This window comes from Rhipicephalus sanguineus, chromosome 4, assembly GCF_013339695.2.
Source record: "Rhipicephalus sanguineus isolate Rsan-2018 chromosome 4, BIME_Rsan_1.4, whole genome shotgun sequence".
In the NCBI taxonomy this organism is placed as follows: Eukaryota; Metazoa; Arthropoda; class Arachnida; order Ixodida; family Ixodidae; genus Rhipicephalus; species Rhipicephalus sanguineus.
This window is the reverse complement of record NC_051179.1, coordinates 127425330-127448372: the sequence shown is the minus strand read 5'-3', so window position 1 is coordinate 127448372 and position 23043 is coordinate 127425330. Positions and strand designations below refer to the sequence as shown.

At 46.7% G+C, this 23043-nt stretch overlaps 1 protein-coding gene across 1 annotated transcript; it reads right to left on the bottom strand.

Annotated features, from left to right (window-relative positions):
* Nucleotides 1–62: 62 nt before the first annotated feature.
* On the bottom strand, nt 63–20530 carry LOC119390656 (gastrula zinc finger protein XlCGF52.1). Its single transcript, XM_049415139.1, has 4 exons — nt 20281–20530; nt 5650–5718; nt 5348–5570; nt 63–1315 (listed from the first exon to the last, which is right to left on the bottom strand). Exons 1-4 carry the CDS (start codon nt 20311–20313, stop codon nt 324–326), a joined length of 1317 nt encoding a protein of 438 aa, XP_049271096.1. The 5' UTR covers nt 20314–20530; the 3' UTR covers nt 63–323.
* Nucleotides 20531–23043: the final 2513 nt, after the last annotated feature.

Below are 23043 nucleotides of genomic sequence, written 5' to 3'. Positions count from 1 at the left end.
AAGGACAATTTGTTCCCTGGGACGTAAATTGCAGATTGTACAAAAAGCCCGAGACTATTCATCACTATTTTATTGATTGTTGTGATGCAGTTTTCATTTGGGATGTTCTCCAGCGAACAGTGAAAAAAGGACTTTGAAATCAACCCTCTAAACATTAGGTACTTTGATGCGACAAAGGACAGCACAAAACCCTATGACTTAATCTTTCTCATTGGTCTGAACAGTCTCTGGAGAGTCCCTTTAAACCAAACTTTTAATCAACAAACTCTGCCCTCTCGGCCACACCTCCTTTTCTTTAAGGTAAGCCCGTAGGCCCCTCACATTTATGTCTTCTTCTTTTCATGACGGCTGGACATGTGGTGCGTGAGCCGGTGTTTTTGTGAAAAAGATGCACTGCAGTGGACGCACGAGTAGGGACGCTCTCCTGTGTGAGTACGGATGTGCATCACGAGACAGTTTTTCCGCGAAAATGATGCATTGCAGTGGACGCAGCAGAAGGGACGCTCTCCTGTGTGAGTGCGCATGTGCATCACGAGGCTCGCTTTCCGCAAAAAGGATGCATCGCAGTGGTCACAGGCGAAAGGACGCTCTCCTGTGTGAGTGCGCAGGTGCTGAACAAGGTAGTGCTTAGTCACAAACGATGCACTGCAGTGGGCACAGGAAAAGCAACGCTCTCCTGTGTGCTTGCGGACGTGTCTCACGAGGTTCTTTTTCTGCACGAAGGTTGCATGGCAGTGCACGCAGGAGAAGGGACGTTCTCCTGTGTGAATGCGCATGTGCGTCACGAGGCTGGTTTCCATCGCGAACGATGCATTGCAGTGGACACAGGAAAATGGACGCTCTCCATTGTGAGTGCGCATGTGGCCATTGAGGGTGTCTTTCCGCGAAAACGATGCACTGCAGCGGACACAAGAAAAGGGACGATCTCCTGTGTGAATGCGCATGTGGTCACTGAGGTAGTCTTTCCGCGAAAAGGATGCCTTGCAGTGGGCACAGGAAAAGGGGCGCTCTCCTGTGTGAGTGCGCATATGGACATAGAGGGTATGCTTCCGCGTATAGGATGCATTGCAGTGGACACAGGAAAAGGGACGCTCTCCTGTGTGATTGCGCATGTGAGCCACCAGGTTGGAGTTCTGAGTGAATGCAGCTGGACACAGGTTGCACTGGAAGGAGCGTTCGCCTCTGTGCATCCGAAGGTGTCTGCTCATATATGACTTATTATGTGTCACATAGGTGCACTGCTGGCAGGAATGCAGTCGAGGTCGTACAGGCTCCAATGAAGAAGACCGTTCCAGAGACGCAAAAGACAGGGAATCTGCAGAGCCATCAAGAACACACAAAGGTAATGAAATTTATGTGTCATACACTATATGGAACTGGGCGGCGGCAGCGGTTAACATCATGGTTGCTACACATGCATGTGAAGCAGATGATCACATTGCCTCACCAAAATCAAAGCTACCGTTATGCCGTAGTGCACCGAAACAGCATATTTCACCAACATTCCCACCTTGCAGCACATAAGTACTATGCTTTATACATGCGAACACCAGGTTGTCAAAAAATATAATTCGATTCAGATGTCATTCCGATTCTCTATATAAAGTGTAAATTGTTTTTGAATGGGAAGGGATGGGATGTGAAAAACTTATTTTCATTCGGTTGTCTAAGTTCTTTAATAAACAAAACATTATTACGCCGTCACAGTTCGGTTTTCAGTCAGGCCTCTCAACTGAAAGTGCCTTACTATACCAAAAGGAATTGATTCTAAGAAATATAGAAGCAAAAAAACTTACCCTAGGAATATTTCCAGATTTCTCCAAAGCATTCAATAGAATAAACCATGATATTATGCTAGAAAAACTTCACTGTTATGGCGTTCGCGGTACCGTTTTAGCTTTAATAAGAAGCTACTTATCTAATAGGAAACAGTGTGTATCAATCGCTCGAGAGCTATCATCAGCCATGAACGTTAAGAATGGTGTACATCAAGGTAGCATTTTGGGACCCCTATTATTTAAAATTTCTATGAACGATATTGTACATATTGACAGCTCTTTAGAATATGTAATCTACGCGGACGATACCAGCATATTTTTTTTTTCTGGGGAAACGGCTGATGACCTCATTGTTTCTGCTAATGAAATACTAAATAAAATATATGCCTGGACTGTGGCAAATTCTCTACACATTAATTGCTCTAAAAGCAAGGCTGTGCTGTTCCGTGCGAAAACCAGGTCATTTGAAACGTCTCACAAACTAATACTTAATAACGTTGAAATTAAACTTTCTCAAACAGTTAAAACTCTCGGTGTCCATTATCACGAACACATGGTATGGAATTACCATGCCGAACACATTAGTCACAAACTTTGTAAAGTTTGAGGTGTGTTGCGTCGATGCCAGAACATACTACCTGTGAAACAAAAAAATGTTAGTGTACAATCTTCTTTTTTCTTCACATTTTCACTATTGTCATCTGGTCTGGTCTACAGGCTCTAAAGCAACTTTAAAGAGCCTGGTCGTGTTACAAAAAAAAAATGCCTTGCGATGCATTGAAGGTGTATCCTATAACGCACACACTGCTTCAATATTTGCAAAATATAGAATTTTAAGAATTACCACTTATTGCGAATACCAGCTTCTGTCAGCTTTTAAATCAGAAATACGCAGAGGAAGTATCCTTTTACGCACTTTGGCCACCTTGCAACCAAATCCTGCCAGTCGCCTTAAGCCTGTTTCACATGCAGCGATTTTGCTCCAAGAGCGGAGCGGCTGCCGTCGCGGGAGCCCGAAAACAGGTTTTAAGGGCGACCAAAGGACGCTGCGATCTTCTTCGCAACATTTGGAAAAATTCGCTAGCGGCAGAGCGTCTGCCCAAGGTCAACCAATGGGGGAGCAGTGACGCGAGGAGCACGTGACTGTAGGGATGGAGACGAGAGCAGCCGCGCGCGCCGGGAGGAACTCGCTCCGACTCGGTTTCCTAGCAGACGACATTCGCTGCAACGAGCTGGCAGTGTAGAAAACGCCGCGTTCTTTTCCTTTTGTTGTTCTCTACTGCGCTTCCATCAAAGCAGACAAATCGTTTGCACATGTCATTTTGTTCTTTTGTATTTTTATCTAATCGTGACACCAACATAGGTCCGGACAGGGGGACCTACGACACTCCGCACTTGTTCGCAGCAGATGTTTCAGTTTTTTTTTTTTTTACTACTCTGGTACAGCACGTTCGAATAGTTTACTGTTTTCTTTTTCTTTTTTCTTTTTAGTGGTCACGTACCCCGAAGACGACAAATGCCGCCGCCTCTTTACTGCAGAATGCCCATAGGCAAAAAAAAAAAAAGACGAGCTCCTTCACAAACCCACAATATCGTCGACTGGGCCGCTTGCATCCGCTTGCCGGCCCATACGGCGCACCAACGCCTTGCGGCATTCGAGAGCAAAAGCCACCGAAAGCCCCGTGAAAGCTTAAAACCCCAAAAACAAATTCTTTCTTTTGCTTTTCCCTGGCCAAGTGTATGTGCGTGCAACATGACTTGCGTGGTAAAAAAAGAAAGCTGGAACAGAAATAAACGTGACTACTGAAGTTGTTTAAATGCACTCTGATACACTGCACATTTTCGTCATTCAAGGTTTAGGCGCGTGAAAATCGATCACCGAAGTAGAAGGCTGGTGAAACTTGCAACCCAAGCGCACCAAAACAAGCGAGCCCGGAGAAAGGAAACCCGCGGATAACGGGCGCTTCCCACAACCATCACTGCGCATCGCAGAGGCGCGCGCCACGCGAAAGCGGTGCATGTGAAACGAAGCCGCATCCGAGCGTCCTGCTGCCGCTCGATCGCCGTGGGCCCCGCCGCTCGGTCGCTCGCATGTGAAACAGGCTTTACTCGGTATACGGAGACTTCGCATGTACCATGTCCTCGCACAAACTATGGATTCGAAACAATACGTTGCCGTCTTCCAAGTGTGATGAACAGATGGAAACTAACAATTGATAATCTGCGTATATTGTCTAAAACTGAAATGTTAAATCGGATGTGCTGATTGTGTTGTCAATGAATGTTGGGTGAATTCTGTAATGGTTATTTAGTTTCATTCTTTCATACATTGCTTTGTTATGCATATTTTTGTATGTATTTCAGAGTTGTCATTCTATTATTTGCTGTCATGGGCCACATACGTGTTCTTTTTGTATTGTCGCCTTCCGCTGCCTGTAATTTTTGTAATTTTTTTTTAATTTGTAATTTAGGTTTTTTTCTGGGTCAAGGGGCCAGTCAAGCTGTGAAATGCAGCTTTTTTCCCTTCGCACCAAACCACGTATACAGTGTATTTTCATGTACTTGTCACGTGGTTGAATAAACTCAAACTCAAATATGCACCATATACCCATTAAACTACTTACTGTACTTTTGTTTTGCCTAGAAGTATCCACAAAACACTGCGCCACAAAAGGGCCATTTGATATTCTAACACATGCAGCATATGAAATAAAGTATCAGTGAATGAAGTTTTTATGAATCAAGCTGAATATGAATAAAGGGAAAAATATTATAAAAGTTACAATGGCATCACAGTTTTTGGCATTAATAATTACAAGGACATTATTGTGCATTACACAAGGAACTTATTATATTACTGCCCCAGTTTACACGTTTGCCGCTAATGTCTGTATACTGCGTCAACAAAAGCGTAATGATACGAGGGAATACAATGTCACTTATTCTCCAGATAATGCTTGAGTAACTTACACAGTTACTTAGGAATAATTTTGACATCTTGCAATGCCAAGTCAAAGTGCCACTACCGAGCATTGCGTTAACTTTTATCTTCAAAACTGTTTCTTTCAGCATAGATAGATATGTAAAAAGAAAGGTATACATTGTTACATACCTAGTCTGAACGAGCACTTCGCAAGACAAGAACAATTTTCTCACGCTGATGATCGAAATTTAATTGTTTCAATGAAATGCATTATTTTGTTTCGAATTTCAATACACTAGCAGTGAAAATAGGGAATAGTCAATTTTATACGTTTCAATATAACTAATCCGAAGTAGCAGTTTAGCACGGTCACATCATCATCACAATCCAAAGTATATAATGGATTAGGCTGCAATATAAGTGGAAAATGGGAAGTTGTTTTCAAAAAGAGACTGTTAATTCACCGCAGCCCTCCAAGGGGATAAACGCGATTGAAGAAGCATTAACCACACCCCCCCCCCTAAAGGAGAGAGCTCCTGGCCTAACTTGGTAGAACATCCCGATATGCTGCTATAGCATTCATTGCTTCGCTCTTGCTGCAAAACACTGACCTTTTTTTTATCTCACAGCAAATGCGGAGACATACCTGAAGAAACAACTTGAGGCTCTGTTTGAGTAGCACTTGTTGACAGAATTTTCTTTTCATTTGCTTGAGATGCTTCGTGGTAGGTTAGTAGCCGAACTTGAACAGATTTATCGGTGACATGGCCCAGATCAAACGCTAGCTCTGGTGGTGTTTCTACAGCTTGTCCCGACTCATTAGCCGGACTCGGTGCTGCGTGATGTAATGGCTCTGGTACAATGTCATCCTGAAATAAATATTCTTGTGCTGTTGCGGGTGATCACGCTAAAGATTGTTGCCGAGTAAAGAAATGAAAGCACTCTTACGTGATCTCTTTCGCTTGGTCTTGGCGTGTACCTGATGGTTCCGTCTTCAGAGAGCAGCCGTCCAAGAATCTGCAACAGCGTATGAAAATATGAGTTACTGACACGTGAACAACAAAACGGGTACGTATGGCAATTATTAAAATTAGTACTTTTCAGACGTATTTAAAAGGATACAGTGAAACTACTTATACTACTGCATAATCGCCAGGTCTTACGCTTTTCTGACGCTATTCTCAGCTTTGTCTTTTTTGTAATTGTCATGAATCTCGCTCAGACAAATCAAACCTATTATATACTTAATTATGCAGTTTGATTTGGCACGCATGATAGAATATCAGATACTGGAAGATTATGTGAATCGACTTCATTAAACTTCAAAAGAAACTTGAATACTGTAAATCGGCCTTTGCAGGGGTGGAAAGTATTGAAAGAATTGTAGTGAAGAGGGGGAAGAAGAAACGCTCGGGCGTCTGTTGCTGTGCGCGTGATCTACGTTTGTGTTCTAATGGCGCTACCTCGACTGTGCAGGTCATCAGTGTGTTGCAATGAATCGCAGTAAGACATCTGGGGAGGTGCGGAGTCCTTGCGGTTGTGTAGAATTTTCGCTCGTCGTTTATTACGACCAACCGCGCTTGGGGCGTACGGCGCAGTAAGACATCTGGGGGAGGTGCGTGGTCCTTGCGCTTCTGTAGAATTTTCGCTCGTTGTTTGATTACGACCAACTGCGCTTGGGGCGTACGGCGAATGTCGGTCACAGCGTCCACACTTGTTTTGATCCTCCATTACGCCAGCGATATGCGGTGTGTCGGTAGCCGAGCGGCAGGCGATTAATGAAGAAGTGGATTAAATCTGCCGCGTTGCGTCATTCGCCCTTCCGACAGTTCTTGGGCGTCTCCTAAGGTATGTACACAAGAAGAACGGCTTAATACGCTTCTGTGTGGATTACCGTCGGCTAAATAAGAATCACCAGTAAAGACGTCTATCCGCCACCTCGCATAGATAACGCACTCGACTGCTTTCAAGGCGTGGAGTACTTATTATCGCTCTGGCTACTAGTGAGAGTCGATGGTTGAAGGTGACTGCGAGAAGACGGCTTTTGTAACGACCGGTGGCTTATACGAATTTACAGTACTGACCAGCTTCCAACAATATTGGGAGAAGTTTAAAACTCCCAAACGATAAAACTTCTCCCAAAAAGTGCCGTTTCACTGCCCGCAAGTCAACAATATTGGGAGACGTTTTATCGAAAGATGGCGTGCTTACTGACCGAGCCAAGCTTCGTGCCGTCCCCGAGTTTCCCAAGCCCCCTACTCCAAAAGCGCTCTGCGGGTTTGTAGGCCTATGCTCTAATTTCGGGCTCTTTGTAGGTCATTTTGTAAACCATCATAGCACCACTGACGAATTTGCTTACCGCTAGCAACAGAATCACTGCTTGGTGAACCTCGTGCGATGAAGCCTTCGAGCAACTACGTATCCTACTTACTTCATCACCTATCCTTCGACATTAGTTTCGCAGCGCTGCAGAGATCCATACGGACGCTAGCTGCATCGCCCTTGGTGCAGCGCTCGCTCAACTGAAAAACGGCTAATACGAGTACGTCGTCGCATATGCCAGAGGCACTTGAAGCCAGAAGCGAGATATTCTGTTACAGAAAAGAAGTACTTGACCATTGATTGGGCTCTCGGCAAATTTCGTCCACACGTATACATGGTTGTACTTTCGCTGTTGATACCGACCAGCACGCCCTTTGCTGGCTTTCTTCGTTGAAAGATCCGTCAGGCCGCCTCGACCGATGGGCGCTTTTCTTACAATAATATGACATTCGCATTGTCTACAGATCATTCAGGAAGCACTCTGACACCGATGCGCTTTCTCGATCACCGATACCTTCCGCTTTAGCTTATAGGGGTTCTTATATGAAACATGAACACAACAAGCCGCGCGTGCGAACCTGTCCCTCATTTGAATCGCTCCGCGCACTATCGGAGTGTCAGTCACTCTAGCTAGTTGTACGCAGCAGCCCTAACAGTCAGAGCAGTGACCCCCTATCCCGCGGTTCGCGTTGAGTCGCGACCGCTGCGGGCTTCAGGCCAGTGGGTACAGAGACAAGTCTTTCAACTGAAGGTGTTTATTCACCTCAGATACATATCTGCCAATTGCAACAAATACAATAGCGCATCAAGTTAATAGAACACCTCAGCGGCGGAGTGTTCCGCGCTACTGGGGGAAACAACCGTAAACAAATAAAGCACACGTCGAGGGAATGATAACTGTTCATCTCACCCCGAGTGGATTTTGCACTCCGGTCCGGGGCGGTAGTTCGCACTCCATGGCCGGAGCACTGCAGGGGTTGATGGCGGCGGCGTTGCTCACGGCTGGGGTCCGATGTGGTCAGTCACACCTCCCAAGACCGAAGACCCCGACGGAGACCTCCTGCCCCGAGAAAGCGACGCGCGTTCCTCGGGTTGAGAGGAGAAATCTCCCCACAAAAGGGGAAGGAAGAAACGGGGAGTCTCGGCTGCAGAATGAGCGCAGTGCGCGAATGACAGCGGGGGCGGCGAAATGCCCCCTTACAACGCAATCCCTCTCGCCGCTGCGCGCGTAAAAATATCATGTGCCGAGGCGCCACGTTAAAGACACTGGGTTGCGCATGCAACCCCACATCCCCCCCCTCCTTAATTTAACCCGGTAGCCACAAAAGAGGACCGCTATCATCAGGGGCTTTCTAAGCGACTCCACCAGGAACACGGCGACGTCCGTGTCGATGGGGGAGCCACACGGAGACGCAGATCACCGCACCGTTACCGCTGAGTGATGTTACTGGACAGACATAACAGTTGATGGGGGCCCGTCAGGAAACCAGGCAGCTCGGACCGTGTACGCCGTGTACGCCTGAGCTCGTGTACGCCTTTGTCTGCCTTTGGCGTCAATCGCTTGCTCGGACTTCGCGGGCCCGTGCTGTTGAGAAGGGGCACCCGGCTTTGAGCTCGATTCTGGTGGCAGTCCCGATGTTACAGGTTCGCTTGTGGTGGAATGGTTCTTCCTTTTTCTTTTTGAAGATTTCTCCGTGTAGCGCGCCTCCGCTGCTCTGAGACTATCGGCACACAAAGCAGCAACGAAGGCGCCGACCCGTCCTCAGCGGCTCCCCACTTGTTGCTCAGGTGGTGTCCGCTCTGCTCCTGTGGCCTCGTCCTCTCGCTTCTCCTCGTCTTGGCTGCTCCTCCCGCTCTTTGTTCTTTCTGTTTCTCTTGTTCTTCTAAGGCTTTTGGGGTCGAAATTCCCTCGACGCCTGCGGCTACCGACTGCAGCCCCTTCGCGCAGCGGGATACAATGCTCGTGCCGCGGGTGCACTCCGCAGTTCGGTCGCCGGGTCCGCAACTCTGCGTCGGGCTGTGCTGTGATTCCGTGGATTCTTCTACACCGAGGCCATTCGGGACCGGAAGCTGTTTTGCTGTTTTTCATTTCGCCTTGACCTTGGGTGTTGCCGCAGTCTTTGGTGTCGCCGATTTCTGCTGTAAGACGCTTGCGTTGACGACTTGACAAAGTGCGGGCAGCTGCCCGCGAAAACGGTCATTTTGGCTTGCCTGTTGCTGGACGGCTGCCGATGGGTGATCTACGACTATGAAAATTTGGTTGGCCCCTCTCTTATCCTCCAAAAGAGCAAGCGCGTGCTCGCTCTCGAAGGTTGCGTTCTAGATATCAGAGGAACGTCCCATCCAATATCACGCAGAGTAAAGTAAGCCCCTACGAACCGGACAGAGTTATTTCTACCGAGATCGCATGTTGTAACGTCGTCCTGAGCTCGTACGTCGAGCCGTGCCCTCGGATGCCACTGCCTGCGGGCGCGGGGCAGCGTTCCTCTCGGGCCACTCGTTCCCTCCGTCATAGTAGGGTTTGAGATCGCAGACATGCACCGGTCCGCTGATCGGCCTTGGTGTCAAGTCCGTCAGCTTGTACACGAGAGAAAAGACAGTATCTCCTACCCGGTACGGTCCTATCCACTTCGTTGACAGAGAAGACGAGAATTTCTTACTGGCATCGCTTAGGACATGATGGCGTTTCAACACCAGGTCGCCCACTTTGCACTGAACGTCCGGATGAGAGCGCTCATACTGCTCTTTCTGCTCCGCACGAGCAATGCTCATGTTCCGTCGCGCTTTGCACAAAGCCTTCGTCACCTTCACGCGCAGCCCAGCTGCATAATCAGCGCGTGCTGACGAAGCAACCAGTGTCATGCTGCATTCCTGCAGAGTATGTTCTACGGCATTTGGCAGCTCCCTTCAAAGGTTGAGAGTGGCGGGGGTAAAGCCAGTCTAGCGGGTTCACAGTAGCCCTGGGAGCGATTGGGTGACCCCGCGATCTCAACCAGCATGTGCTTGATGTTGCGGTTCCCACGTTCAATGAGATTTGCCTGGGCACATTACGTGGTCGTTCTCCTGCGCTAAAAGGGGTACTGACATAAAATTTCAAGCTCGAGATGTGTCCTTCATTCGATTGTTCAGTATGCATAAGCATTTTTGACCAATTTTGAATGGCGTCCATCACCTGGAAGTTATTTTATTTCGAGGGCAAAGAGCGTACGAAAGCTCAAAGGGGCTTTCAGCACCCTGCGACATGGACACTACTGTGACGTGTTCGGTGTGGCGCATGCGATCCTGAGTGACGATGCACAGCGATGACGTCGACGATTCGAGTGTTTTTATAGTGGCGCCGACGCCTGGAAAAGCTCTCACTCTTCACGCCTGATCAATCTTCGTCGCGCCGCTTGAATGATTTCATGAAATTACAAGACGCAAATCGCAAAGAAAAGACAGGCGAAAGGAAAGAGCACGATTCGACGTGTGCTCGTCAGTCAGCATGTTGTGTTGTTGGCAGCGCTGAAAAAGCGGAATGACTGCGTCGTTTCATTACACGTGAGATACACGCCGACACGACAAGCTGTCAAAGTGGAGTAGCGTATAGATAAACATCATCGCTGACAAGTAACACGCAGGTAGCGTTAATAGTGAATTTTAGTTCGTCCGTAGACTACTTTACGCTAGCGTAATTCAGGGTTACTGCAGGCGTAACCGTGAGAGGCCGGATAGGTGGGGCCATCTGGTGGCGTAAAGAACTTTGCAAGCACAGGATTGCTATTGTAGAAACCTAACGCATCTTTTTTTATTATTTGCGACATAGACTTGCCCTTAAAGGTCAACTACGGCGATTTTTTGGCTATGTGAAAGTAATGACGCTTTTATGTTCCCGAGACGCTCCTGTCACGGGCCCGATAGCAGAAATACTCGGCAAATTGGAGAATAATTTTAAATGAGCAAAAAAGCGCAACACCAAAACACAACCGAGAATACTGTCTTCGCGTGACGTATAAGTCGGCAAAAGCCGGAAATCATCCAAGGCACACCGGTCCAGCCAGCGTGTAGTATGAAAGCTGCGAAAGCGGTGAAGAGCAGACGCTCAGGGGAAAGGTGATTCTGTCGGAAATATATCTTGTGTGTCACTGAGCGTGCCACGTGCACAAGCTTCTTGGAGCTGTCGGAAAATGACAGCTGTGATTCCGATGCATTTGGAGGCCAACTAAAATCGCCAATCCTCTTCGATGAAGTAGAACAGACCTGTTTAGTTCTTTGCTTGCCTGGTTGCTCATTCCACCGCCAGATGGCGCCACCGGTCCAGGCGTCTCAAGTTTGCAGGGCCACGATCGCGTAAAATGCTATCGCTGAGAAGTTTGTGGACTAACTAAAGCTTCTTAATATTGCTATGGGAAGAGTGCATAAGTTTGGCAATAGCGGCGTTCAACATCGCGTTGGTAGGGCCGAAGGAATTTAGTATAAGCCAAGTACGAGCCACCTTTCGCACCAACGTTACTAGGTTAGGCTACGTTGTTTCGCGCGACGCGCAAATCACCGTATACCGATAGACCCGGTCACGGTGCACCCTGTATGTTACCGAAAGTGTTTCCGTACGGTAATGTTCACGCATGTGCATTCTTTAGCCGGTACAGTACTACCGCACTTTCCGTGCGGTAAACCGGCATTGCTAGCTAAAACACTCTAATATAGAGACGCAGGGTAATCGTTAGGTGCGAGCGTTTTGTAAATGCCAACGGGGAATCGTGTGCAGCCCAGAAAGCAACACCACTTGCCACCCATCGCACGCACTACCACAAGGAACTGAAATTCGCACGCCCAGCCAACGAAGCGCTGGCCAAACATACACGATTGTTGCCTTGCGGATAGCAGACGCTCAGTGGCCCCTCGGTTCCATCACTTCCGTTTTGTCAAAAATGACGTCATGCACACAATGTTGCCAATAATTCTGGGAAGCGAGGTCGGGAGAGTCGGGGCAATCAATAAAATTTATTTGTAATGAATCTGCGTATCTCTCCAGCTTGTAATTTGGCATAGATAACGGGAATGTGAAAAGGAACGTACGCAGCCAATTTTATTGACATCCATTCACCTCGAAAAATCACCGGAGTTGGCCTTTAAGGCATAATACTTGTTGTGTATATTTGTATTAAAGGTACTGTCTACCGTCCTTCATCGCTTTCCTGTTTTGTACCGCAATAGAAAGCGTACCGCCTGAAGTGTCCAACCTTGCAGTGGTTTGTCTGGGAAGTGGGTAGCAATTTTTAAAACAGAATTTTTAGATCTGCGTTCGGTCTTCTTCCATTGGCGTGAAACATGCCCACAACGTTGGTTGGTGGACGTGATAACGATTGTAGTGCCGGTAACAATTAAAACCGAAAGCACATGTGATATCTGTAGGATTACTTTATTTCCGCTGAACACTATTGTAACGAACGTAACAGTCGTTTTCAGCGCGCTAGCGGTTAAATGAAGCCCTACACTCTGAGAAAAAAAGTTAGTAAATGGTTAGTAAATGCTTGCATTTACTAGTTTAGAGCGTATTTTACTACCTTCGCGAAATCTGTTTACTAGCCAGCAGTTAGTAAAGGTCGTAAAGTGCTGCCTTCACTAACCAGAAAGTCTACTTGGTGTTTTAAACATTTCTTAGCGAACCTCTGGCACTTTGAGCGTATCTATCTATCTATCTATCTGTCTATCTATCTATCTATCTATCTATCTATCTATCTATCTATCTATCTATCTATCTATCTATCTATCTATCTGTCTATCTGTCTGTCTATCTATCTATCTATCTATCTATCTATCTATCTATCTATCTATCTATCTATCTATCTATCTATCTATCTAGCCGCCTACGTCTGGGTGCTCTCATGATCGCCTCCTTAACTTGGTGTAGACCAAAATTTGCATGGGAGGGTAAGAGGATTTGACGAATATGATTGCCGGGTCATGACATGAATAACGTTAAAATCGTGTCGCGTACGTCGTCAAATTCTTTCCACTAGACACGTGTGGCACATAACCGTTTACCACGGGCCGCGGTGTACGGGTATGCGCCACAGGTGATTGAAAGTTTATATCTACCCAGGAACGGCGAGAACAGACATTGGTAACTTAAATGCTAGAGCGTTAAAGAAAACCAACTTCGGCAGCGCTGACTCAACGAATGGAAAAAATGAAAATTAGGATCCCAGCAGGAATCGAACCCAAGCATTCTGCGTGGCAATCAGGTATTCTACCACTGAGCCACACGAGGTCTATAAACTGGTTTGGAAAAACAGCCTACGCAGGCGAAATGTCGGTGCAACGTCAATTGCGGTTGTGGTGCTGGCTATCTAATTTTACGAAAAAGCAATAAACACTACATGATACTCCTACGATGTGTACTCCTACGATACAGGCGTCATATGAGATTAACGTCTGTAGTTCCAGTGTTGGCTCCGCTTTTATAGCAGTCTAATAAACATTATGTTTGTATTCCTGATTCAGCAAGCTATATTGAAGCATTGCTCGGAATACACTAACGAAAGTTACAGATGATATTCACATCACTACACCGTAAAGTGCGCTTCATTCACCAGAACGACGCAGTGTCCTCTTCATTTCTTACAAGGCTGGGCGATGGCCTCATGCTGACCGAGGATGATGCCAGATTGATTGACAGCCGCTTTGTAGACCAGGCTACGTAGGCCACATACGCCACATACGCCCATACGCGTACATACGCGCACATACGCGTAGGCCACATACGCCCAGGCAGTCTACGAATACGACAAACACCATCCACTGATGTTGGTCTACGTAGCACTATCCAGGCCTACCAACCTCGACGGCCTATACCTCACCACCTCACCAACGCGAAGGGTGGCTTGAGGTTCTGACATTGCGCCGGCTCTGTCGACAGACAATTTGTCGACGAAATGACCGAGGCATCCACGAATTCCAACAGCTCTACTATACCGTACACTTCACTACACATGGACCCATCGTCACCACGATCACGACCGGATCCTATAACTAGTCATGACCAGCTGCTGGTGCTCACTGATCACGGTGATGATGCCCTTGTTCAAGAACTGTCAAGAACGTCTTGCACACATGCACACGAGTTCGTGAAACGTGCGTGCGTTCTCGGGACACGTACAAGCACTACATATCAGCTTACAGCTTCTGGTGTTGGTAATACCCACGTTGCCATTGGCAGCGTTACCCAACCGTAAACAACTGGTTATATAACACATATGCGTCTGTTCAACATATATATCTGTGCGTATAAAATTTATACAAATCTTTAGCGTCATTTTGTAACGTGTCGCTAAGTAAAAGAAGTTACGCCACGGTCACCTACCTGCCGCATGCTTCGCGTAACGTCGACTCCCACACTACGTGGGATCTGCCGAATTTTTAACTAAGTAACTACTAGCCACCCACGTTGCCAGATCTTTCGTAGATGCAAGGAGTCATCAGTATAGAGACCGGATCTTAGGCAAATGCCTATTTTGTTCCTTGCGTTCCTATCGTGCCACTTTGATATATGAGCATGAATTAGAGGTTAAGAAGGGCTTTTATAGTGTTTTTATAGTGCCTAAAAATGCCCATTTTTGAGGTTCGTGCCTAAAAGCCTATAAGTGCCTATAAATTCCTATTTTCAAAAACGGCGCCTATATGAGCACTATTTAACCTCAAATTTCGCTTTCAAGTGCAGCTGAAACCGTTATTCATGTTACCGGGCAGTATTGACCTTTTAAAACTCTATGGGGTTCAACCTAGTCCTCTAGCTTAACGCAGAGCAGCATATCCCATTTCTGTGGCTCAACCAACTCCCGGAAAACAACCGCTAGCAGCAGTGAGATGGGTCACACCGGCCAGCATATACGCCTCCGCGATGACATGGCGCGAGTGGTTGGCGAATGCGAAACCATAGAAACGCACGAGGGGCGGCCTGCCATCTCACCCGTAACCGCAGCGGCCGCGCTTACACTGACACAGGAGTTGTGTAATCTGTTTCCAAAATATAAAATGCGTGTAGTACTTCTCGCGTCCTCGTTTTCGCTCTGCCCCTTTCGAAATGCATAACCAATTCCAACTTGCCCAAATGTCAATTCTTCTAAAGTTCACACTTGCTGCTCGTACGGTGACAACATCTCCCCCCCCTCCTCATCCGGCGCCCATGCTCCTTCGGCAGAGGAAAGTCGTTTGCTCTCTGGTAGAGGAGCAATCGACGCGCAGACCTTGCAGTCTTGATGATGCTATCGCATGCGCCCTCCGTGCCACGGAAACGGCCGGCTCGTTTCATCTTTGCTTCCGCCAGGTTCGTCGCCCACGCTCGCATGCTTTTACCGAAGGGTAGACCATGCTATCGATTTGGACTTTATACCTAACATGACGCCGCGGCGAAAACCCGCCGAGAGGGTCCATATAATTGCTATCGCAACAAGAAGTGATGTGTACGCAACTTTTGTTTTGTTTGTAATTTACTTCTTGATATGTTCACCGCCAGGGTTGAAGGAAGGAAGGAGAAGGAGAGAAAGGAAAGGCAGGGATGTTAACCAGTCTAGAAGGACCGGTATGCTACCCTACACTGGGGGAAGGGATAGGGGAGATATAAAGATAGAGAGAGAGAGAGAAGGAGAGCACGCACGCACAAAAAGTCACACACATCTCACGGTCATCATAACGACGTTAGTCTATAACCAACGGTGCAGGTCTGATGCCTTCAAGAAGTTGAGCACTGCCTTCGTCGCCTTCACCCGCGATGACCTATCAGGACGACATTCCAGAATGGCTTCTGCCGTCATCGGTCTGGGATCTATGCGAGCAAGAGCGACTGCGAGGGATTTTTTCTGCGCATTGTAGCGAGGACAGTCGCAGAAGATGTGCTGTAGTGTCTCCTCGCTACCACAGTTGTCACAAAACGGGTTGTCAGCCATTTGGATTCGAAAGGAGAATGACTTTGTGAAAGCCACTCTTAGCCTTAAACGGCAAAGCAGAGTGGCATCATTTCGGCGTAGTCCCGTAGGTGTCTGAAGACGCAGATTGGTCGGGCAGTGGCGGTGGTGGTTGTGCAGTCTGCTTGCTGTATTATAAGTGGAGGAAGTCATTTCTTGTGCAGCCACTCGAATTTGGCTAGCAGCATCGGTCCTTGATAGGGGTATCGTCTCGATCCTGTCACCTTGAAGAGCTGATCGAGCAGCATTGTCGGCGTGTTCATTGCCTATCAGGCCGCAGTGACTTGGCAGCCACTGAAATGTCACGTGGTGTCCTTTCTCTAACGAAGTATGGAGGAGATATCTAACCTCGAAGACCAACTGCTCGTATGGTCCGTGTCGCAGGGCTGATAGCAAAGATTGCAGGGCTGCCTTCGAATCGCAGAAGACTGACCATCGTTGGGGCTGTTCACGGTTGACTACACAAAGTGCAGCGCGAAGAGCGGCAAGTTCTGCTGCTGTTGATGTCGTTGGGTGGTCTGGGTTGAAATTGGCTCTACGCGATTCGGCCAGGCCAGTAGAAGGCATCTCACTTTTAGCAGTCTGGATATCTGCTACTGCTCTGCCCTTCTCAGCCATGCCGAAGAGGAAGACACCAAGGAGTGTGTTGATTCGAGAGTGGACGCATAACTCGCCATGGTACAGGATAAGTGGAGAGACCGTGTTTTGCGAACCGTGCGCAAAAAAGGTGAGCCGACATGCATTTACGTTGCCTGAGTGTTTCATTCGCTATCCGAAACTATGAAGTCGTCTATTGCGATGCGTTCGTTGACATATAGCCGTCATGGCTGGGATTCGCTGTTGGTTTTCGCATATACTGTTCCTTGCGCTAGCAAAAGGAAAGAGGCATCTGCATTGTTTCGAAAAGCGCAAACAGCGCTCCTTTGGGTGTCTGTTTTTGTTCAAACGTTGGTTATATTGCGTGCTAGCTTTCTCTATGAAGTTCTAAACTTTCAATGCCATTGAAGTTAATAGGACGAAATGTGTTAGAAACGCTGTTGTAGCGAGTCACAACAGTATGTACCATGCCTGTGTGCTGCATTAAGTGAACATTGAGACATTTGTTGATCAAACGACCAGCTGATCCGCTGATACTGAAAGACGATGTTTCAAAAGGATAACGCTGATGTACGAAGCATGTTTTATGCTGTGCGCTAACAATTCGTTAGCACGAGATCCACGTGGTTGCTGCACGGCTAAATAAATGAGGGTGTTAGCAAAAATTACCGAGGTACGCCACAACAAGTTAGCATACGAGTGATTTATTGTACCTTATCCACTGCCGAGGTGCTTTAATACTTGCCACCATTGAATTTAGCGGAGTGACGTTGCAGACCGTGCGTCTGCTGAGTCAAATTATTATTAGGTCCGTGGAAGCTCAGCTTCTTGCGCTTCAAGTACGCTGTGGTCGTATGACGCGCGTGGCGGCTCCATGCCCAAGTTTAGTTCTACGATCAAATAGGACGCGGCAGGGAGATTATAATATTATGTGGTGTTTAACGTCCCAAACCACGATAGGATTATGAGAGACACCGTAGTGGAGGGCTCCGGAAATGTCGACCACCTGGGGTTCTTTAACGTGCATCTAAATCTAAGTACACGGGCCTCAAACATTTTCGCCTCGATCGAAAATGCAGCCGCCGTGGCCGGGATTTGATCCCGCGACCTTCGGATCAACAGTCGAGCTCCATAACCACTAGACCACCGTGGCGGGGCACCCCGAAAAGGTAAAGCCACCTGGATGGAATGCTCAACACAGAATGAAATATCCATAAAATTAAGTTTAAAGCGCACGTAACTTAATAAACGGAAGTAAGTTAAATGATTGGGACAATACATGTGTGGAACGCGGGAAAAATGCAGTACAACGTGTCGGTCATCTTTCGTAAATACCGAACTTATAATAATGTCATATTATCTTCGAACACCAAAAAAAAAAGCTATAAAAAGGTATATTCAGATAAAATATGAAAAAAATGTCGTACCAAAAATATGTCTTCTCTGCTAACATTTCCGCCACAACAAAGTCAATATGTCCAAGCGAGACTAGATCTAACACAATACCACTGTCTTAGAATGCAGCCACACAAACAACATGAGAAGAACATTTGCGGACAAAAATCAAGATCACACAAAAAGCGGATGAGTGCGCACATGCCAAACGTCTGGCAAATTGTGGATGATCTTCAACCCATATGCATTTACCACTGACCCTCAAAACAGAATTTGAAAGACAAGAATTAAACTGCGTCTCACAATATTCTGCCTCGTGTATGGAAACGATGCGATCATCAAGAACATGAAGGCCGTATTAGCCATACTGTAAATCAAGCACACGTACCTTATGCACACAACGCTCGCAAAAAGAAAGAACGGGCAAAGTGTAGTAAATGCCAAGAACTAATACTGCAACAGTCTGTAATTTTCATGCTAAAAGGACTGACGATTCGCTCAGTTGGTGTGGATTCATATTCATGAAAGGGCGCCGGGAAATAAGACGAAATCACCGAGAACACACTGACACGCCGGCTCTCAACTAAAATTTTATTCAAATGCATGCGCAGAACATTTGAATCTGCGTATTTCAATAAGATTTTGGTTTAAAGTCAGCATTTGCCTTATTGAGCTCTCAGCCTTCTTGAGCTCTCGCGACACCGTTCGAACTGTACGATTTTCGAATACTATATGATTTCGAACCATACATGATCGCACTATACGATTTCCAGATATACGCCTCAATAACTCCTCAATTAGATTTGGGAGTTGAGTTATCAATGACTGCACATGCAGCTCACCTAACTGTGACTTGATTTTTTGCAGATGGAGAATTTTGGATAAGAATGGCTCTCTGAACACACAGTGAATACTGCAGGTTTTTCAGGTTTTAGCGCTGTTTTAAGTCGGCTTCGCGGAATATAAATGACATTTAACTTATTAATTTTAACTGAGAGTTTGTTGGAACTTTTTTTAGTTTTTGCTGTGAACTAGAATCATTCGGCTGTACGGAATACAGGCGAAGGCTTAATGGGGATAGTTTAAAGTAGCATGCACTCACCAGTTCTACACTTTTTCACAAAGTTGTGAGTCGCGCAATAAGAACCTACGCGGCTTCGAAACACGAGAACGTCTGAAAATGTTACAGTGTCAGTAAGAACAAAAGAACCGCTCAGGCGAATATGTATTGTGACACTTGTTGTTATTATTATGGTTCTAACAAAAAAAAAAGGGAACTGTGCACACTGCATTCCACAACACTTGCACCTCGATCGCTTAATTCTGCGCTCAATCAATGTACAGCGCCAGCATGCTGCTTGGAAAAGCTAACCATACCCTCAGAGGCTCACGTGTTTTTTTTTTTCTTCTTGCTGGTTTTGCAATATATTAGCACAAAATTTGACGAACGCAACGAGGTTGTATCGCAGCCATAAAGCTTCCTTTCATTGAAAAGAGCGGAAGCACGCGCCCTCGCGAACGAAGCTCGCCTGCGGGCTGCCGCGCCATCTGCCGATTGTATCGAAAACGCTTTCCGCCCAGAGAGCGCGCCCACGACTGCAGGTAAACCTTCCTAGCCACTACACAGTACACAACTACTGTACTTCAGAGGAAACAACCTGACCATAACCTGACGGAACTCGCTACGGACAACACGTATTTCGACTGAGCAACAAGCAGGAAGTCGATAAAGCACAGCAAAAAGTAGCGCGCAAGTTGCACAACACGCACACCGAGTTTGCGAATCTCCCTAACAACATCCTACTCGTGCCGGCGAAATCCTGTAAGCTTACCTCAAACATTGACGGCATCGACGGTTCGGTAAACGGAGCAGTGGGAACTTCACGAACGGGAATCACTAGGCGGCCGTGCTACGCACTTCCTCATGTTTCACAGTAGTGCAGATGCATTTAGCGCGGAATTTTGAACTACACCAATCGCAATTTTTTTTTCTTAGTGGGGCACATTAGGCTTCAACATAGGATATAACACCTGCTGTTTTCTTTCCTTCGAGAATGTTGCCATCGGAGCCTGCCTTTCATTCCGTTCGTGAACAAAGGTCGATGACAGCACACGTTATACGAGCAGCAGATTTTACCGGAATTCTCATTACACGGATTAGCGATAAACTCTGATGGTTGTCACTGTCAGGACAATGGTTTGAAGAGAGTACAATGTTTCACGAATGCTTCAAACTGCTTGCTCTCACAGCAGTAGTTCACTGAGTAGCTCGTTTTTTGTTTTTTTTTTCTCACGTAGGAAGTTCCGAAACACTACTTACATCGTTTCGGCCGTCAGAGCAATAGGCAGGCATGGTGATGAGACGAAGTTCTCCGTCCGGCAGCTCTTTTTTGAAGCGTAAATCATAAACATGGGCTGGGGACGTTGATAAGATACGATAAGAGGGACGACTGATGCGAAAAACTTGCACACGCTGACGGTGCGAGCGCCTGGGACGCGTCTTTTCTACGGTGGCACAATGTAAACAACTACTACAAAACTACCCCGCTTCGCGTCTCGTGGGCGCTGCCATCTTGGCCCCAGAACGAAGAAACAAAAGCAAAAGTTGCCATCAGGCCATGTGACCGCCAGCGGCCAATAGCGGCCGCAGCGTCGGCCCTGTGCATCATAGTCAGTCTGCAACCGCTGTCAGGAGCGGCGGAAAGAAAGTGTAATACTTTCTGATCCGACTGATAGGCGGCGCTGCTGCTGGCTGGTGAGTAAGGTCCCTATTCTGGTGAGCGCTCAACTCTGGCGCTTGCATGCTTCCCTGCAGTGCCGAAACTTGTTTCAACTGCGCTTGTGGCAAGTTCTCTTTACAGCGAGGCTATCTGTGGTGGCGAGAAACCAAAATTTGTCCGTCCCATGTACGCTAAAACTCGTACTCCATATGGGCCACAGAAATTGGGTAATCCCTACTTCCATCACGAGAAAAAAGCCACCTAAACATCGCCCAACGTAAGCAGTGCAATGCTTAAAGTCAGGGGGGGGGGGCTCGGGGAGGGAGGGCCTGGCCCCCCCTCCAGTTCTCGGCAGGTCAGCTGTAGCACTGCGGCACCCATTTGATAATCTCTGTAGTTGACGTTTTTTTTTTTTTTTTTGGCAGTAGTGCTTTGTGCAGAGGAATTATAGCTCTCCATTTTTTAAATAATGGTTGAATCACAATGATTCGGTTGATGGGGCATCAGCAAAAAAAAAGCAAGGAAAGAAAGAAGCAGGTGTCATCGTACTGCTGGATGCACAGGGTCGTCTGCACAACTAATATGCACATAACGAAAGAAATAACGCACATTGTATAGACCTTTTCTTGTGCATACTAGTTGTGCAGACGACCCTGTAGCACAATGTGCCAAGGAAGTCGTAATCTGCTGTCCGGCGTACATACTTCCCACTGGGCCCGCCAAGCGAGCTCACAATGTAAAGCGAATTCATTACTCGTAGCCTTGACATGAAGGCGACAAGACTTTTGGGTGCTCACGAGCCGCTGACATACATCTCGCGTCTTGACGCCTCCTGTGACGAGTGTCAGGTGCAACGCCGACCACGTGCATTGCAGCGAAGTGGCAACAGAAAGAAATGCAGGGTGCGATCAGAGGGTCAAATTCAAAAATTATTTTCTTCCTTAAAAGACAAAAGTGATTCGATTAGACTTTCTTCCTTACTTAGCCATGAAGTCTTCTATCACACGCCGTATAATGAGGATTTTTACTTGGACCGCCTCAGTACAAAAAATACGTGTGATAAATCGCACATGTTCTCTGATTTCACAATTTTTTTCGCGAAGATTTAAGTCTATTTCACCGCTAAACATTTTTGTACGAAAAAACACTTTCCTGAAAACCACATCCACTATTAAGATTGCTTCGGGATAGTTTGAGTAAGCTGAAGAAAAAATCGCGAACTTTGAAGGTTTTCGTTGTTTTTGAAGATGAGGTTGACAAATTCAAGCATGAGTAATTTTGAAGCCCGTTTTTCTGTTCATCCGTTATGACCCATGCAAAACCTGCCGCAGTGATCACCAAAATCCGGCAATAATGAAAGAATAATGCAAATACGACGCACTTAAAACTTATTATCAGATGCAGTGTGTCGGAACGGAACGAAAACCGAAAACGAAAAAAACGATATTTTTCACCGGAACGAAAACGTAACCGAAATTTGATCTATTAATTGGTTCCGGAGTGAAACCGAAATTTTTTCAATCGTTTTTCGGTTCACAAGAAAACTTCGCAATCCTGAACAACTGAGCTCATGCAATGTGAGCATATCTCAGAGTACAGTATTAGCGCGTACCTCAGGCAGGAATTCTGACTCAAAGATGTGTTGCAATTAGGCGAGAAACAAAAACAGTGGCAACCAGAGATGTTTATATTAACGCAAGTGGACTTTTTCGCGCCTGTCACGCAGGCCAAAGTGGAGAGGGCATCGTCGGCGCAGAAGTTTGTTACAGCGAAAGCTGTTATGAGATCACAACACCTGAATTTGGCGCCATAGTTGTCCGCCGCCGCCGGTGTCCGTGACCGCTATCGCGTGAAATAAGAAAAAATCAAATGAGAAACAAATGTCTAAGATCCGATGTGATTTTAACCAGCGCCATCAGCGTGGCAGTCGGGTATTCCACCACAGGGCCACGCTGGTGCTTGTAACTCCTTCGCAAAAATATTCTATACACGCGTCATGTCGGACAAGGAATCGTGTTAAGATATGTAATATAGCGTGGCAGAAAAGTAAAATAACAACCAGTAATCACACAATGTTAATAGCGCAAAGAGTGTGTGGTTTAATGCTTCCCGCCAGTGTTGCGGAGTTGCCACTCCTGAATTGGAATGACTCCGGAATCATTCCACATTTTCGCGACCCCGCAATGGAATGGGGACAAAGCTTGGAGGAATGTAATGGGAATGGCATTAAGAGCCTTTCGCACGGAATGGAATGGGAATGGAATTACGTCTTTTTCCGAAAATAGAGCACGTTTTCGTCCCTACGTGCTGTTTTTCAAACTTCAAACATTAGTAAGTAAGAGCCTCGAATTTAACAATAAATC